This window comes from Phocoena phocoena, chromosome 6, assembly GCF_963924675.1.
Source record: "Phocoena phocoena chromosome 6, mPhoPho1.1, whole genome shotgun sequence".
Lineage (NCBI taxonomy): Eukaryota > Metazoa > Chordata > Mammalia > Artiodactyla > Phocoenidae > Phocoena > Phocoena phocoena.
The window spans coordinates 78,219,773-78,238,004 of NC_089224.1; the positions used below are offsets into that span (position 1 = coordinate 78,219,773).

The 18,232-nt window shown below is 52.5% G+C and overlaps 2 protein-coding genes across 3 annotated transcripts; both read right to left on the bottom strand.

Moving 5' to 3' along the window:
- Positions 1-15: 15 nt before the first annotated feature.
- Positions 16-6,219, bottom strand: FANCG (FA complementation group G). Of its 2 annotated transcripts, XM_065878974.1 has the most exons (14): positions 5,661-5,756; positions 5,385-5,475; positions 4,557-4,688; positions 4,123-4,325; positions 3,481-3,616; positions 3,173-3,303; positions 2,926-3,072; positions 2,640-2,791; positions 2,201-2,267; positions 1,653-1,942; positions 1,454-1,500; positions 1,124-1,279; positions 531-654; positions 16-401 (listed from the first exon to the last, which is right to left on the bottom strand). In XM_065878974.1, exons 1-14 carry the CDS (start codon positions 5,754-5,756, stop codon positions 293-295), a joined length of 1,881 nt encoding a protein of 626 aa, XP_065735046.1. In that variant the 3' UTR covers positions 16-292. The 2 variants fall into 2 exon arrangements, with proteins under 2 accessions (XP_065735046.1, XP_065735047.1); XM_065878975.1 differs by lacking the exon at positions 1,124-1,279 and having other exon boundaries at positions 5,661-6,219.
- Positions 6,035-14,498, bottom strand: PIGO (phosphatidylinositol glycan anchor biosynthesis class O). Its single transcript, XM_065879908.1, has 11 exons — positions 13,988-14,498; positions 13,239-13,382; positions 12,930-13,053; positions 12,104-12,263; positions 11,712-11,891; positions 9,940-11,464; positions 9,167-9,370; positions 8,735-8,949; positions 8,054-8,124; positions 7,743-7,900; positions 6,035-6,051 (listed from the first exon to the last, which is right to left on the bottom strand). Exons 1-11 carry the CDS (start codon positions 14,496-14,498, stop codon positions 6,035-6,037), a joined length of 3,309 nt encoding a protein of 1,102 aa, XP_065735980.1.
- Between the last annotated feature and the right edge of the window lie 3,734 nt (positions 14,499-18,232).

Genomic DNA, 18,232 nt, shown 5'->3' on the forward strand with positions numbered 1-18,232 from the left:
TAGTAGGCAGACAAGAGATAGGCATTAAATTTTACTCAACACATGAAAAGGCAAACAGGAAAAAAGGTGCTATGAGCAAAGTCAATGCCTTGTTGGTGGAAGGGGGGCTTCTTCTGGAACCAGAACAGCAATAACCAGACCAAATTTTGGAGAACTACCACCAGCCTCTCCAATGCCAGACTTATATTGGAATGGTCAGCTCCAGCCATGTTCCCCAAGGACGGTATAGCAGAAAGCCCTCCCCACAGATGGCCCACTGAGGCCCCAGCTCAGGTTCTTTGAAACGTGGCAGCTATGGGTCACAAGTCTCCAGCAGAGACGTCCGAAATTCCTCAAGAAGGGTTTCACGGTCAGGGGGATGGATCCAGCCCAAACAGGTTTCTAGGTACAGGGGGAGAGACCTGAAAGCAAAAAGGGTGATGTCTAAGGGAGGACAGACAGAAGACTGCACAGCCATTCCCTCCCTTTCATTCACCACCACTCCCAACAGGCCCAAGGACTCCAGGACGCCAGCTGCCTCTCAACCTCACCATGCAACATTCTCCTGTGGCAACTCAGTTTGGGCCTCCAGCCTCCGCCAGAGAGCAGTGGCCTCATCCCTCCGATCCAGCCTCCTCAGAGTCTGAAGCAGGTGAAAGGAAGCGTCTTGATTACCTGTAGCCCCACCCCAGAGTAGAGAGCCTTAGAACTTGACACAAACTTAAGCACCATTTTATAAAAGAGAAAACTAAGGCCTAGAACAGGGAAGTGTCTTGCCTACATGGTACCAGGGTACCATGGTACTACATCACTGCCAACCATGCCTAGCCCTGGGTACTGCCTGCCCAGGACAAAGGGCCCAGCTGACCCTGCTCCTGCCCAACACATTCTCAGCACAGTTATGGTCTCTGTGTCTGAAGACACTGGGAAGCCTAGAGAACTCCTGAGAGGCCTTCATACACACTTGTATATGTCTTGCATATGTCTGCACACCTGGATATATCCCTATATATATACAGGCACAACCCCATTCACCCCTCCTATCAAGGAACATCACTCTTACACTAATCCCCAAGTACCTCCCCCACGGCCCTCTCTGTCCTTATGCATCTGTGCATAGCTGATGTCTTGCACATGTACATACCTGGGCACATCTGCACACTGAGAAGGAAGTCCTGTAGGGCTTTGGTATCCTGGCCACTGGCCACCCATTCCAGTCCACGACTAATCAGGGCGGCTGCGCGAAGCTGTTGTAGTGCCACATCTGATGTACACCCCTGCTCACAGCTAGAAGCAGGCCCTGGGGACCACTCCCAAAGTCAAGACGTGTTCCCAGCCACACTGTCACCAACACCTCAAGTCCCCTCTCTATCTCTTGTGTTTGGAGTCCCTTTCTCTTAAATCTCCTGGTGGGCTAGGACACATGGAAAGGAAGCCACCACCACCACAAAGGAAAACTGAGAGTCTAGATCACCTTGTTCTTTATCCGTGGGTGTGGCCTGGAAGAGCAGCTCAAGGCACCTGAAGTGGGACACAGAGCAGGGGTAAAGAAGAGTCAACCTCAGAAACTCTAGGGTGAGTAGATTAAGAATGGAGCTCACCAACTCAGATCCCAATTAGAAAATTATCCCTCCACATTTCCTGGAGGGTCCTGGTTGGCTTCCTGGGCTCACCGGCTAAATTCACTAATTGCCTCCTTTTGGGTCCCCAGTTGCACCCGAGCGTGGCCCTGAAGCAAATAGGTGGCAGAGACCCAGAGTGAGCAGTGTGGTAACTCTTTGGTTCCTCTTCTGGCATCTTCCCACAGCCGGGGCCTCTTGGGACGCAGGGATGACATGCGGCTAAGCAGCTCCTCACACACGGTCAAAGCATCCTGGGCTCGGCCTGCCTGAATCAGCGCTGCTGCTGCCTCCAAGAACACCTCAGGCACACAGGGCCCTCGGGGGCATGGGGGTGGGGAGAACTGGGGTGGGAGGAGAATGCAGTGTCTTGAAGAGACATGAGCCACCACCCCCAACCACTTCACCAGGCTCTGTATCATGCAGAGACCACCCATTGCTTGCTGCCCAGATCCCCCGTTGCTCTGGGAACCTTCCCAGTCTGGTGCCCCAGATTGGACAGAAAGAACAGCAGAGGAAAAGTCAGAAAAAAGCAGTCCTGCTCTACTCCAAAGAAGACTCCAACCCTCCCACCCCATTGCAGAGAAACACGACATACCCACCTTTGGCTCCAAGCCATCCAGCAACAGGGCCAGCAGGTCCAGGTAATGTTCTGCAGCATTCTCTGCCCTGAAGAGTCATAACCCATGAGCCTCACCTTAGGCCATAGCAGGGCACTCCAAGGACTTTTAGCTAAGGGCACTGGGGTGTGGGGAGGGCGAGGTTTGGGGACTCCAACACTGGGGCTCAGTATAGATCTCTACTACTTACAGACTGGATTTGGGAGAAGACTTTAGAGTTTTCAAGATACACGAGGTTAGTGTCTGGGTAAAGAATCCTCAGTTCAGGTCCAGCAGCAAGGCAGGAAGCTGAGAGTGGGGAACCATGTCCTGCCCCTGACTTGTCCATTCCCCCCAACTCATAAGAACAGAAGCAGAGTCACAGCACAGGGGAGGCGTCAGAAGTGGGAAGAGGAGCTCAGGTGAGCAAGGTGAACCTCACCTTCCCGTCTGTAGGCATCGGCTTGCCAGCAGGTACTTGGCCTGGCTCTGTGTGCCACAGTGAAGGGGTGAGGTTGGGTCAGGTCGTGGGAGTAGTAACTCTACCTCAATGAGAAGCTGTGGGGCTTCAGGGATATAAGCGACACTCAAGGCCTAGAGAGAACAAAAAGAAGAATGTATATCTATAATCCCTGAGAACCATACTTCCTTCTACTTATACCTTGACTGGTTACCCCAACACAAGCATCTCAGCAGTCCCCGTATCTTCGCCCGACACAGTTCCTTACCTCAACCAGCAGCTCCAGACACTCAATCTCTGCTGCTGTGTTCTCCAGTTGCCGATACAGCCTGGAGGCCTCCAGAAGCGGGGGACCCCAGGTTGATTCCCCTTTCAGGGCTGCAACCAAGTACAGCAGAGCTCTCTGTGGACTGCCCTAGAGTGGTGAGAGGACACAAGCCTCAGCTACCCTCACAAAGCAGAAAGTTGCTCCTAACACCCCTGGTTTCCCCAACCCACCCTAAGACTGTCTTTACCATCTTACGAAGACAGGTTCCCAGGGCTGTGTACACCTGGACCAACACAGGCCGTGGGCACAGACCTGAGGCCGCTTCATGCAGGCTGCTCAGTGCCCTGGGCAGGTTCCCTGTGATCAGCTCCTGGAGGCCTGTGGGCAACCAGGGTATGAGCTTAGAGAGGCCAATAGGGCAGGGGGCATGATGGGGAAGAAGAGCACAGAGAAGCTCTACTGAGCTGAAGGGTAGAGGATAGAGAAGACATGAGCCCAGAGGACCCCTTAAGACAGGGAGTGGGGAGGAAGGGACAAGTCAGATTGCTAGCTGGCCTTGGCGATAAGCAAATGCTGTCAGAAGGACACCCTTCAAGTTCTGGGCATCCTGCAGGGTCAACGGAGCATCTGACTCCTCAGCTGGGGGCCTCCAAGTTTTCAGGAGCAGCAGCAGATCCTCAGAGGCTCTGCTCTGGGGAAAGAAGGATGATCAGAGGTTCCAAGCCTGTAACTACCCCTTCACCTATCTCAGTCCACCCTGGCTGGACTTTGAACTTAAGGATCCTCCTGACTCTTGTTCCCTCAATTCTAAGAGATCGATAGCTGTGGGGCAAGGATAAAGGGAGGAAGAAAAACCTGGGGCAGAGATGATCTATTTTAATGAGTCTCCTCACTCAGGATAAGCCCACGAGGACACAGGGCAACGACCATGTTTGGGTTACTGATGAAAAGACTGAGACTGGGAGGTGACTTCAGCAAGGTCATGAGAGCTCTAATTCTACCCAAGATAATCAAGCTCCCAAGAGAATCCCTCCAATGAGGAACAAACCAGAGCAAGGTCACCTAAGAGTCCCTGGGAGAACCTGGGTCTTCTGAACACCAACCCAGCAGCCTTTCCAACACATAATGATGATACTGCAGCTAGGAAGGGTGGGAGGAGGAAAGAGACCCTTAGATCCAGATCACTGCCTGAATTACCTGGCTAACATTCAGGGTCTGCAGCAGCAAGGTCAGGTCCCCAAGACGGTCAGTGCTCAGCCAAAGGGCAGCCTGCAGGCCAGCAAGGTGGTGAAGGGCGGGGAGCAGCTCCGGCAGAAGGGAGGAAACATGGAGGACGGAGTCCCACAGCCCCCTGAGCCCATGTTCCAGCCTGGCCTTCAGCTGCTCCTGGGTCTCCAGCACTGTAGAGTATACATACACATACAGCTGAGGTGGGACCTCATCTCTGGCTTTTCTTCTCTGCAGGAGCCCAAAGGTCACAAAGGTGCTCCTGGTCCGAGGAGCACATGGAGGATCAGAGGAGGGCATCTCCGTGGAGGTGACAGATTATGTTGCTCCTCCTATCCACCTTGCAAGAACTTAAGCCCAGCCTGAGGCTGGCAGGGGCATGGAAGGCAATTTCAGGCCCTCACCTCTCTCTAGGCCCTGCTGGATATCCTGTGCCAGGTCCTCAGTGAAACCCTGGGCCAGGCTTGCCCTCAGGGTAATGAAATTGCAGATGACAGTCAGTTCCAAGGGGAGAACAGAAACAGCCGCAGGGAGCCCTGGAGCAACAAATGCTGGTCTCACATACCACTCTCAGGTGAAAGAGATCACCCCACCCCAACCAAAATGGCCTCAATAAAGAACCCACCCCTTGGAGACTTCCCTGGTGGCGCAGTGGTTAAGAATCTGCCTGCCAATGTAGGGGACACGGGTTCAAGCCCTGGTCCGGGAGGATCCCACATGCCATGGAGCAACTAGGCCTGTATGCCACAGCTGCTGAGCCTGCGCTCTAGAGCCTGCGAGCCACAACTACTGAGCCCGCGTGCCACAACCACTGAAGCCCACGCACCTAGAGCCCGTGCTCCACAACAAGAGAAGCCACCACAATGAGGGGCCCGCGCACCACAACGAAGAGTGGCCCCCACTCGCTGCAACTGGAGAGGGCCTGCACGTAGCAACAAAGACCCAACGCAGCCAAAAAAAGAAAAAGAGTCCACCCTTTGGACAGAGAATTTGGAAAGGGCAGGTTTTCCAAACAGACCATCCTGGAGACCACTTCTTCAAATGCTGGGGTGTGTGTGTGTGTGTGTGTGTGTGTGTGTGTGTGTGCGCTGGGGTGTGTGTGTGTGTGTGTGTGTGTGTGTGTGTGTGTGTGTACCCCCTCAGTAATCTCCTCGATCCCAGAAATGCAGAAGAGGAACTGGTCTCTGGCTGTGGAGGAGGGGAGTGACCATCCTGGGGAGGGCGCTACTTACCCTGCACACTATGGAGGAGTCCCCGGAGCCCTTCCAGTGCATCCTGAGCCAACTGCTGTCGCCTCGGAGACAGACCTGAGTCCTGAGCAACCTAACAAATGTGGGGTGGGGTACAGTCCTTCCCTCTCCCCTTGCAGCTGTGGCAAGGGATGTCATTCACCAGCCATTTCTGGCTCTTTAGGGGAGGTCACGCTCCTAAAGGGTGCGTGAATCCACTGCATACCCCCTTCCTGGTGTTTTGAGGTTGCAAAGCGAGGGTCCCAGCAACCGCGTTACCTTGGCCTGTTGAACTAGTTGGTCATTCTTTTCCCTCCACAGGTCCAGGCAGCTGGCGTGTGAGGCTGAAGAGCCCGGAGGGGTCCTGTGAGCCATGGCGGCCGAGACTGGGCCCAGACACGTGAAGAGTGCCGCTGAAGGGTAAGCCTGGCCCCTCCGACGCCCCACTGAGAGCGGAGAGGCCCATGCACTTCCGCACCCCGCCAAGGTTCCTTTGCTCCCCTCGGGGTTCCAGCCGGGGCGGCCTATCCTTTCCGGGAGAAACGGACACCCCGCTGGCTGCCTGGCGGGGCTTCTACCTCCGCCTCTTCCACCCGCGCCTCAGATTGGCCCGGCCGGCAAAATGCTCGGCTGCGGTTGGTCGTCGTCAAGGGTTACTCCTCGCGGGAAACTGGAAGAAGAAACGAGTCGCGGCCAGACCAGAGGGGAAGGCAGAGGCGGGCCAGAGGCCGGGGGCGTGTCTGAGTGGGTAGGTCACACGGCTCGCAGTTCCGTTGCTCAGCCCTCGCGGAGGCCAAAGCCTTAAGTCGACCTCAAAAACCCGGAACCCGCGCCTCAGCTCTGGCCGCCACACAGCCTGGCCGCCACACAGCCAGGTCGGCCGGGGATCTCCCCCGCCGCGGAGGGCTGGCCCGCGCGATGCACGCAGGGAGTTGTAGTACCGCCGGGAGCCGCCACTAAAGGTCCAGCCCCAGAAGTGTCTTCAAAAAGAACTGACCTGAGACCGAGGCCCTCGGTAATCGGCCCATCCTATCTCTGCTCACCATGGAGCACCAACACGCTCACCACAGTCTGCTCAACCACATGCAGTCCGACTAGCTGGCAGCGCAGCCCTGTGCCTGTGCAGCCTGCCCTGCTCAAATATACCTGCCCAGTCCTTTCAACATATGGAGGTAGAACTGGAGATCCGTACGCAAAGAAGAAACAAGCTGCGACACTTGCCATCTATAAAGTCAACTCAAAATGGATAAATTGGACTTAATTAAAATTAAAAACTCTTGTGCTACAAAGACACCGTCAAGAAAATTCAAAGATGTAAGTTAAACTGTTATGCTGGACACCTTAAACTTATCCAGTGATGTGTCAATTATATCTCAATAAACTAGGAAAAAAAGAAAATTCAAAGATGTCAATTATACCTCAATAAAAAAAGAAATAAAAGAAAACTCAAAGAAAAGTCACAAAGTGGGAGAAATTATTTGCAAATCATATACGTCATCTCTTCCTGTCCTGGGCACCCTCAAACCTCAAAACCCCAGTCCTGACCCTTCTCAGAACCTCTTCCCCACTTCTTTAATGGATGTTTCCATGAGGATTTCATGCCAGCACTTCAACATGACACAGGAGTAGTGAGGTGGATGGAGGGCACAGGAGACGTGTGAGGAGCATTAGACTCATACAATTTTGGCTTCAAGTCAGCAATAATCAATGGGACAAGGTGTGTTAGATGGATGAGTAGGTCTGATAAAAGGCAGCATAGGTTGGGAAACCAGGGAAGCCTCCACATACGTGAAGGGCAAAGGGTGTTCTGAAGTGAAAGGACACAGTTGAGAGGGAGGAGATACAGCACTATTGGGGCTTTAGACAGTGAAAGTCTGTGTGCTCCATGATGCCTGGGCCTGTCTTTTCAGCCATCTCTGTTATCAGCCAAAGCAAAAGAATTTAATAAAATATGTTCCATGGCAAAGGAAAATGGCAGGTGGAATAACAGTACTGATTTGGGACGAGTTGGGAGAAGTGAATTCAGACAACTCCAACCACCTCCCAAGTTCTCAGATGTGGCCAGGTCTCCATAAGACGGCTGATCCCATCTGTGCCTGGATGAGGGGAGACTGACCCTCCACATATCCCCTACAGGACAGTGGGGGCTCCCCCACACCTCAGACACACATATTTACATCATTTTTTTATTCCACTTCGGAGGCAGCCCCTCAGTCTCTCAGATGTATCCAAAGCAGGAGTTACGGATTAAGCTCCACTATGATTTTGAATTATAAAATAATGAAGTCCCAGATGCCAGTAGATCCTGGCTGCATGGTGGTAAGAGGTGTGACTGAGCCTCTCTTGCAGATGATCCAGCACCTGTATAGACCAGGCTAGATTGTTCTCCAGCTTTCTGCTGGGCCAGAACTAACTGCCTGAACCAGGAGCTCACAGCACCATCCACTCGCATCACCAAAGCTATGCCCAGGCAAAGTCCCACGCTGCTCACAATGAAGCCCATGGCCTCAAAAATGAACCTGCAAAGAAAGGTGGAGAATCTCAAAGGACACAGACAGGAGGTCTAGAGCCTTTTCCCTGCTGAGGCAAAACCTTGTCCACTCTGAATGTTCATTGTTTGCTCCAAGCTTCACCCTCCCCCATACCAATACTTCTCAAGCAAATCCACTCACTTGGGGGCAAACACCTTCCAGACCATGAGATGCCTGCGGAGGATGGAGGCTGCCAAGGCACAGGCCAAAATCTAAGGGAAGAGAGGAGGGGTCAAGTTATTAAGGAAGGGGAGGAGGAAGCAGGTCGTATAGAGAATTGCTACAGGTCCCTGTGAAGAATGGAAGGGGAAGGAAAGTAGTGTGTGTCAGTGGAAAAAAACCCTGGGTTAGGAGTTAGGAGACCTAATTCTTTTCCTGGCCCAGCCACGACTTGCAGTGTGACCTTGGGCAAGCACTATTCATCTGTGCTGCTGACACTCAGGCTCTGCCTCCCAGGGTGGAGGGAATGTCAGAGTCACACCTTCTGCCTCTGAAGGAAAGGAAGATCAATGATCACAGATTGGGAAAGAATCCTGGCCATCACCTCAGCTTTTCCAGTCTGTCCACTAATGGAGTAATCCCCAGGTGAAACCATCAGGTCCAGATCTAGCTTGTAGACAGGAAACAATCCAAGACTAGGATGAAGGAGACCCAGGTTCAAGTCTTAATACTGCCATTTGAGGCCACTGGCCTTTGGGCAATCACTTCACTTATCTATACCTCAGTCAAGGCTCTCTCCTAGGGTTTTGGCAAAGTGTGAAAGAATGTGATGTACAGCACGAGAAAAGATCACTAACTCCATGATCCCTCCCCTGCACCCACCTGAATACCAAGGACAAAGAGGTACTTGAGGCCCAGCTGCAGCAGCGCTGCATTGAAGTGGTGAGGCGCATCCCGGAGCCGCATCTCCATCAGTGGCTCCTCCTCCTCCTCAGGCCTGACTCTGGCCTCAGCTTCATTCCCTGGGGGCTGCCGCCTCTTCCGGGGCCCTTGACTCTCACAGAGAAAGGGCCAGAGCAGGAGCAATGGGCAACCTACTGCCTCAGAGGAAGGCAGGGCTAGAATCAATGGAGGACCCAGGGACCAGGCCACCCTGGCCCCCAACTAACCTAGTTGGCTCAGCCTCCAATTAGCAAAGGCCAAGGGGTGCCAAAGATCTAACAAAATCACATTTCCCCACTCAAATCCTGGGGTTTCCTTTCCTTCCACGAAGCCAGAGTAAACAATGGAAGCAAGGGAGGAATGAGGAGGTACCTGCAAAGAGGATATGGGAGGCAAAGGTGTTGGTTCCCACCAGCAAAGCAGACAGCCAGGTAAAGTCATGGCCCTCTGGGACTCCCACGAAGGCAGCATGCCAATGGATAGCTGGAAAGACGGGCTGGTGACCCGTGGAATAGAAGGTCTGTGTTGCCATGAAGGCCCAAGCAGAGACTGCCTGCCAAGGCACAGTAAAAGGACCTGGGGGAAGAGATATGCCTCTTTACAGTCACATCCCACTCCCTAACCCACAGCCCACTGCCCCAAGATCATATACACCTACGACCTTAGTGCTGTCTCTTACACACGAGCATGCCCATCACCCCAAGCTTCTAACAGTCAACACTCTGTTATTCTAATTCCCTCCGTGGCACAAAGCCCCACTGCTCTAATCTGTGGTCAGCCTCTTTCTCTCATATACACACAGCTCACTATGAGTGGTGAATATGCTCAATTCACCACTCTCATCACTGGAGAATCAGGAAATGCGCTCATGAGGATGTAACATTTCCTTAAGAATTGAGTCTTGGAGTACTGTTTGTCTCCCTCCTCCATGAACCCTGCTGGCCCTGAAAGCCAATGGGAGGGATCAATTAGCTTGGCTACAGCAGATAAGAGACAGGACATCAGGAAGACCCTCTCAACTGTTGGGGCGTGAGACCCTGTATCAAGGTGAAGAACCTGAGGAGCAACAGCTCCCTGAAATTAAGAGGGGCTGAATTCACATCACTACTGTCCTTGGATGAATCAGGGCTGAGATATGTATTTACCAGGGGTGGTGATGGGTATCCCAGCAGCAAGCAGATGCAGGAGAAGGAAGCTCTGCAGAAACAGAAGCAGGAACACAAGGCTAATGCGCTCTGCATGCAATAGCAGAAGTGGAAAGGCCAAGAGGGTGAGGGCCGTGACCATAGCAGCTGAGTAGACACTCCCCAACTGATAGGCGGCCACCGTCAGGGGACCCTGAGATTTGGTCCTTTCTAGCCGGCCCCGGAACTCCTCCTGCATGTGTCGGTAGATTTGAGGAACCACATAATCCAGGTCAGCCTGAGAAGTGGGGGGGCCTGAGAAGGGAGTGAGGACAGTCCTGGTCCGTGGAGCACCCGCTGCAGCTTTCACCAGCACTGTCACAGGCCTCCAGAGCAGCAGCATGAGCCCTGAAGCAGCCAACCCGGCCACAGCCCTAGGTAACATAACTGATGCCCCAGCGACCAGGGCCCGGAGACGTGGGGGTGCTTCATCCGCCCCTGATGCCAAGGCCCAGTAGGCGGCAGTGCCTAGTCCCATCAGCGGCAGCCCCCAGCGCACAAAGAGCACAGGGGGCTCAGGGCTCTTGAGATTACCATAGCGGCGAAGCCACAGGCGCACGGCAGCTAACAGGGCCGCCAGAGCCCCCACACAAGCTCCATACCACACATTCTTGGCTCGACCACCCACCATGGATGCCAGGGGACTCAGCCAGGGAGAGGAGCTGCAAGCAGGCGTCTCTTCAGGGCAGCGATGAAAAAGCCCAGCTAGCCTTATACATAAAAGCAACCCAACTCCAAGCCCCAGGGCATGCGTGCCATTGTGACGTGGGGGGCCTGCTGGGGTCAGAAAGCCAAGGCGAGGTATTGTGAGTAGCTTAGGTGGCAGCAGCTTGCCCTCCCAGTGAAGCTGGGCAACCAGGAGCAAGATGAGTGAGATCAAAAGGAAGGGGGCGGCCCTGGCCTCGGCTATAACAAAGCTATCAGAGAAGAAACCAGCAAAGCGAATGAGCAGGAGTAACAGGACAGGCCCAGGCATGGGAAGCAGGGCTGCCAGGGGCCTCTTAGCTCCCCAGCTAGCCCAGGCTTTCCACAGAAAAGGCAGAAGTGAGCCCACTGCAGCCATGGCCCCTAGAACCACTGAATCCAGCTTCAGCCCAGTAGTTGCCAGGAGTCCAGCACACACTAAGGCCCCAGTCAAACCCCAGGCCATGGGTATTAGGAGAGGGCGGAAATAGAAGCCTGGGGATGCTGCCCACTGGGATACCAGTAGGCAAAGAAAGCAGGTAGCAGCCAAGAGAGCAGCACCCCCTGCCATGCGGACCAGAGAAAAACGAGCCCAAGACTCAATGCACATGGCCCGAACTCCCCGGAGGAACTGCTGCAGCTCAGTAATCACAGTCTGTAGTGCTGCCTCAGCCCCCTGGGGGCTCTGCAGAAGCCGCTGGTAGTCAGCAGAAGCTTTGGAGAAGAGGTTCTGCAGTCGATGAAGCTCCTTAACTTGGAGGTCCTGAGCAGCAGTTGAGTAGGTGTGAAGAAATCGGGACACCTGGCAGAAAAGATCAGAGACCAAGGGGAAAAGCTCAGAGACGTGAACTGGGACACAGACAAGGACAAGTTTTACTATGTGGAGTACCTAGAAATCAGGGACCCAAACTCCGTCCAGGACAGGGAGAGAGGGCGTACTTGGCTATGGAATGTGATATTAAGACTGAACAAAGGACAACAGAGTGGGTCATTATGCTTCTCCCATGCTCAACCTAACTCTGTCACCTGAAGCCCAGCCCATTACCTACCTGCTGGGCATTGAGATGGAGAGCTGAGGCTTGGGCCAGAGTAGAAGAGTGAGGCTGGGAGTCTTCGACCTCCGAGAACACCTCAGCTATCACCTCCCCGATGTTCCCAAATGGGATGGGCAGGCCCAACAGCAGGGCCAGCGTAGGCACAAGGCTGATTTGAGGAATTACCTCTGGCTCCTAGAGAACAAGGACAGGGGTCAATGGGTTCAACAAAAAGCTGAGGTCAGTTGTTTAGGATGGAAGACATAGAGGCCTAGGTAGGAAATAAGAATGGGGGATGCCCAGGGTTATGAATTTGGGGGCTTAAAATGGAGGGATCCACAAGGATGCTACGATTATAATGCGGACTGAATAGCGGGAAACCACACAAAGCACAGCTCAGGCCTCACCTCTGGTGGGGCGCTGGGGAAGAGGGCTGTGGGACTATACAGAAAAAGTGCAGCTGAGGTCTCCAGCTCACTGTCCCCTCCATGGTTCCCACTCGTGGTCATCCCATGGTCCCCAGTCACTACCAGCAGCGTGTCATTCTCCAGACGCTCCACGAGTCCCCTGGGGGCCAAGAAATGTGTCAGAAGGTAGGGATAATGATTGTTCTCAGGGACTTCCCTGGTGACGCAGTGGTTAAGAATCCACCTGCCCATGCAGGGGACACGGGTTAGAGCCCTGGTCCGGGAAGATCCCACATGCCGCAGAGCAACTAAGCCCGTGCGCCACAACCACTGAGCCTGCGCTCTAGGGCCCGCAAGCCACAACTACTGAAGCCCACGTGCCTAGAACCTGTGCTCCGCAACAAGAGAAGCCACCACAATGAGAAGCCCGCGCACTGCAACAAAGAGTAGCCCCTGCTCGCCGCAATTAGAGAAAGCCCGTGCGCAGCAACGAAGACCCAACGCAGCCAAAAATAAATAAATTAATTAATAAATTAATAAAAAAAAGATTTTTCTCAGGGGCCCATTCACCCCCAGCCAATTAACTTCCACTAGTAGGGCCTAGACCTCTGGCAAAGAAACACTTCTTCGGTCATAACCCTACTGCCCAAAATCACATGCTAAGTTACTCAAAACGGATGAGGCCCCTAGCTTCAGAAAAAGGCCTAGAGAAGACAGAATTCAGCCAAGTAAGAGTTCCAAGTAAAGATTTTTTTTCTCTTGGGACCATATATTATGAGATTCTCAGACACAAACCCACTCCCCCAGCCAATATTCCCACACTCACTGGATCACTTGGTCCATTTGGCTAAGTTTCTTGGCCATTTCAGGATGATGAGGGCCATGCTTGTGGCCACAGTGATCCACACCCAGGAAGTGAGTAATCAGCACATCCCATTCACCACTGTCCACTGTGAAGGAGAGAACCTGAGCACAGGGGACTAAGGCCCACTCCTCAACCCCAGCCAGGCTCTGATGCTCCTATGTCCAGGGGCACAAGCCCAGGCCACTGCATCCATGGGAGGTTCAGAATTTGTGGACTGACGTAGCCCTCCCCAGCTCCCAGTCTTAGGCCTGCCTCTGGCCCCGTGCTCACTGATTGGGTAGAGGTGTTCCAGGATACCATTGTCCACTGTGTGTAGGTCTCTAACATCGAAGGACGGGAAAAAGAAAGCTTGGGAGAAAGCTCCAGGAAAAAGATCGTTCCAGGTTTCATCTCCCATGAAGACCACACGCCTTCCTGCAGGGACATGAGTGGGTCACAGCCTGAGCAGGAGTCAGGAGATGGGGAAGAGGAGAGGCCTTTTAAAGATCTATCAGAAATCCCAACCATGCACTATAAGGCACAGCAGTTCCATCCAAACAACTCTTTATCCTTCAAGGCCTAACATTTTCTGCCAGGAAGCTTTTCCTGGTAACCATACTCCACCCAGACCTTTTACTACTTATTCCTAAAAAAAGCTCTGCTAGTTCTCAGGCCCTGGCTACCTCTGCTGCTCTATTTTTCCTGGATACATATTGCTTTTTCCCAGTCAGTGAGTGGACGGGGCCTGGACCCTCTGCTCTCTTCTCCACGCTTTTGAAAATACCAGACCCACATTTTCTTTTCGTCTCTCCCCTGCCCCTTTACTGAGAGCTCGCCCAAAGTAACACCAATACCCCATGCAGATTAGAAACGCCAGAAGGACAGAGCCCGGACCTGAGCTCCCTGCATACAGAGCCAGGGTCTCTTTCTCCTTCCTGTACTCCTAGTCAAGCACGCAGCTGGGCACCCAAAGTTCTGGCTCTCTGACGTCGAAAGAAATTTGCCAAGGTACTCCCGGCCACCAAAGAGGCCTGACTAACCTGCACTGGTAAGCTGCTCAACGAGATTGTCTTCCGCTATGGCGTAGCTGGCAAAATTACTGCCAGCGTCAATAAAGGTAGGCAGTGAGCCGGTGGTGAGGGCCTTGAGGCGCTGCATGGTGGTGGTCGGGGGGTCAACCTTGGACTGGTAGAGCCTGGCATGGTGGGGCTGAATTTCCAGGATCCTCTGCAAGAAGCCCAGTTTGCCCAGGAAGGGCAGGGAGACGGGAGGCTCCCCAGAAACATGTGAGAGCTGGGGCTGGGCAAAGTCAAATCGCAGAGCGTCTATCAGCACCAACACAAGCCGGGAGAATCGGGAAGCCATCCAGCAGGCCCCGGGCTCCCCTCGGCTCCCCCATGGCAGGGACCCAGGGCCTGGGGGCTCTTGGCAGCTGCTATGGTTGGTGAGCTCCAAACGGGTGAGCAGGAAGCCACTGGTGAAGAGAGCAATGCCGGCGTAGAAGAGGAAGCCCACCCAGGCCAGGAAGAGCAGCACAGAGATCTTCCGCATCCTGGTGGTGGCGGGGGAGGGAATTCATAACTGTGAGGCAAAGAACCAGCAGATAGTCTAGTCTCTCAATACAAAGCCCAGCTAGAATCACTTCCTCTTGGAAGCCTTCCTGAAGATAAACAGTCCCATAGCCAACCCAATGCAATGTTCCTCTCCACCAGTTATACCAGAGTTTCTGAAGGCGAGGTGCGCAGACTATGGGTATCAACCTGAAGCAGCTGTTTTAAAATGGTGATTTCCAGGCGCCACCCCAAATGCCCTGAATCAGGATCTTCGGGGGTGGAGCATAGGAATTTGTACGCCAGGAGATCCTAATGATGGAAAACACAGCCCACGAGGGAAACTTATTCCAAGTGGTAGACTGCTTTCTGACAGCCCGTTTCTCCTCTCTCCTCGCCAATTTCAACACCCCTGGAGTGGCCAGGGCTCGCAGCCGCAGGGTATCCCCGAACAGGCTGATGGCGCCGCCTGGTGGGGACCCAGGGGACGAAGGGAAGGAGTCCTACTCCGCTTCCGGACAGCCAGGATCGCCAGGAGACCAGAAGCGCGACCTCCCCGGCGCAGCAGGGCAGAGGTGCGAGGTCTTGAGGCAGTAGGGCCTCGCTAGGACCCAGACGTCCGGATGGCTCTGTCTCCTCAGGTGGCTACCCGGCCTCCGGCTCGGCACCCTGACCTGGGTACGGGGCCCGCTAGACTGCGAGCTCTGAGTGGGGTGGAAGGGACCCCAACTTCAGGCAAAAGCGAGCGCAAGGGGATTTCGAGAGACCCTGGCTCACCTTGAATGGCGCCCGGAAGTGCAGCGTCGGCACCTGCGGCCTGGCACCACAGAGGTGCGTGCGCCGGCTAGAGCGACCCTGGGGGGGGTCCCGATCGCCATCTGCTGGCGCCTCCGAGGAAGTTCGGCAAGGAACGCAAGGCTGGCCAGAGACGGGAGTTTGATGGGAGAGTATAGTAATTTAGAATTGGGAGCAAGGCACTAAACTGGAGGAGTTCAGGGAACCACTGTCCATTCTTGGTTAAGACTAAGATCTAAGCCTCTGGAACCAAACTTAGCTGGAATCCTAGCCCTGCCACTCACTGTCATTATTGGGCATTACCTCATCTGTAAAATAGGGATAATATTTATTTCCCCCTTTTTGCCAAGCTGACTCCAACTGATAGATTTTATTATTCATCCTTTCCAAGGATGAATCTTACAACTCAGTAATAAGACAATCCAATTCAAAAATGGGCAAAGAGGCACAACATTGTAAATCAACTATATTTCAATTAAAAAAAATTTTTTTTAATGGGCAAAGGATCTGTATAGACATTTCTCCAAAGAAGGCTTTTTAAAATTTTTGGCTGCGTTGGTCTTTGTTGCTGTGTGCGGGCTTTCTCTAGTTGCAGCAAGCGGGGGCCACTCTTCGTTGCGATGTGCAGGCTTCTCTTTGCAGTGGCTTCTCTTGTTGGGGAGCACGGGCTCTAGGCACGCAGGCTTCAGTAGTTGTAGCATGTGGGCTCAGTAGTTGTGGCACAAGGGCTTAATTGCTCTGTGGCATGTGGGATCTTCCCGGACCAGGGCTCGAACCTGTGTCCCTTGCATTGGCAGGCGGATTCTTAACCACTGTGCCACCAGGGAAGTCCCAAAGAAAATATATGAATGAACTATTAACACATGAGAAGATGCTCAACATTATTAGCCATCAGGGAAATGCTGGAGATACCACTTTGAACACAGGAGGATGGCTATAATAAAAAAGGTAAATAACAAGTATTGATGTGGGTGTGAAGAAATGTGAACCCTCATAAACTGCTGTTGGAATTGAAAAATGGTGCAGCAGCTTTTGAAAAGAAGTCTGGCAATTCTTCCAAAGGTTAAACATAGAGCTACCATATGACCTGCAATTCCACTTGTAGGTATATACCTAAGAGAAAAACCTGTGGCCACACAAAAACTTGCACATGAAGGTTCATAGTAGCATTATCACAGTAGCCAAAAGGTGGAAACAACCCAAATGGCCTTCACTGATAAATGGATGAATAGAATATACTATATCTATACAACAGAATATTGTTTGGCCAATAAAAAAAGGGATGACGTACTACAAGTGGTTACATGCAACTACATGAATGAAACTTAAAAACACGCTCACTAGGGGACTTCCGTAGTGGTTCAGTGGCTGAGATTCCACGCTCCTGATACAGGGGGCCCAGGTTCGATCCCAGGTCAGGGAACTAGATCCCACATGCCACAACTAAAGATCCTGCATGCTGCAATGAAGATCCCGCACACGGCGACGAAGAGCCCGGGTGCCACAACTGAGACCTGGTACAGCCAAATAAATAAATATTTTAAAAAAAACATGCTAAGGGAAAGAAGCCAATCACAAAATAGCACGTATTATTCCATTTACATGAATATGTAAATCTAAAGATACAGAAAGTAAATTAGTGGTTGTCTAGGGTTGAGGGAAGAGAGGAGTGACTACTAATGGGTACAGCGGTTTTGTGGCAGGGTGGGGTTGGGGAGCAGTGATGAAAATGTTCTAAATTGTGATGGTTGCCCAATTCTGTGAATATACCAGAAATTATTGAATTTACACTTTAAGCAGGTGAATCACATTGTATGTGAATTATATCTCAGAAAAACTACCGTTTAAAACAAAAAACCTCTCCAATGGTTTCTCATCTCAGACTAAAGCCTAAATTCTTGTAGTGGTTCTACATGGCCCTACAAATCTACACACTGACTCCCCACTTCCTTCTTTGATTCATCTAGCTGCCACTTGTTTCCTTAACTCAGTTCCATCCACTGTAGTTGCTTTGCTCTTCACATTACAAGGCAGCCACGCTCTGCCTCAGGACCTTTGCATTTCCAACTCCTGTCAGCTTTACTCCCAGATGCCCAAATGGGCCGTCCCCTCCTCATCTCCCGTTGCGGAGCACAGGCTCCGGATGCGCAGGCTCAGCGGCCATGGCTCACAGGCCTAGCCACTCCGCGGCATGTGGGATCTTCCCGGACCGGGGCACGAACCCGTGTACCCTGCATCGGCAGCCGGACTCTCAACCACTGCGCCACCAGGGAAGCCCTCCCTTCCTTTCTTTACTTCCCTCTCTAGTACAACTCATCAGCATCTGAAATACTATACATATTATTAATGATTTGTCCCTTCCAAATAGAAGCTCATTGAGGGTAGGGAATGTTGTTTTCTTTATTACTATATCCTCGGTGCTTGGCATATAGTTGGGATTCAAAAAAATCATTAAATGGATAAATGAATAAATTCTAATTCAGAAATATGTTGAAATATCCCTCCACCTTCATCCTCAAAGCCCCTTACCTATGTTCAGGCCCGACCACCCTCTCCAGGACCACTGAAGTAGCCTTCTTACTGTCCTTCCAGCCTCCCATCTCTCCTTCAAATCCCCTGACCACATCGCAGCAGGACAGCTCCATCTGAAACTCTGATGTGATTACCTTAATCTTCTAAAAATTCTTCACGGGAAGGGAAAAAACCCTTCATGCCCCCTGCTCCCCAGATAAAGGCCAAACTCTTTCAGGACCCTATCTCCCTGAGATTTGGCCCCTGCCACATAGTCACACCCCCTAACACCCCACCCATCAGCCGCAGAGAACAACTGTGAATACTCCAACTTCTCTGGAGCTGTGGGCCTTTGCATATTCCAGTCCCCAACCGTAGCCTGATGAAAGCATTGATTTTTCCAGCCTGAGCCCAATGTCCGAGTTAGTA

What these genes read in the sequence shown, in the direction of transcription:
- FANCG (XM_065878974.1), bottom strand. Translation starts at nt 5,756, where the DNA reads ATGGCTCACAGGACCCCTCCGGGCTCTTCAGCCTCACACGCCAGCTGC. An exon ending in ACTCCTCCATAGTGTGCAGG is followed by an intron (nt 4,689 to 5,384) that starts GTAAGTAGCGCC and finishes TTGTTGCTCCAG; the next exon opens with GGCTCCCTGCGGCTGTTTCT. An exon ending in CGATGCCTACAGACGGGAAG is followed by an intron (nt 2,268 to 2,639) that starts GTGAGGTTCACC and finishes ATGACTCTTCAG; the next exon opens with GGCAGAGAATGCTGCAGAAC.
- PIGO (XM_065879908.1), bottom strand. Translation starts at nt 14,498, where the DNA reads ATGCGGAAGATCTCTGTGCTGCTCTTCCTGGCCTGGGTGGGCTTCCTC. An exon ending in GATACCCATCACCACCCCTG is followed by an intron (nt 9,371 to 9,939) that starts GTAAATACATAT and finishes CTCTTCCCCCAG; the next exon opens with GTCCTTTTACTGTGCCTTGG. An exon ending in CTCCCATATCCTCTTTGCAG is followed by an intron (nt 8,950 to 9,166) that starts GTACCTCCTCAT and finishes CCTCTGAGGCAG; the next exon opens with TAGGTTGCCCATTGCTCCTG.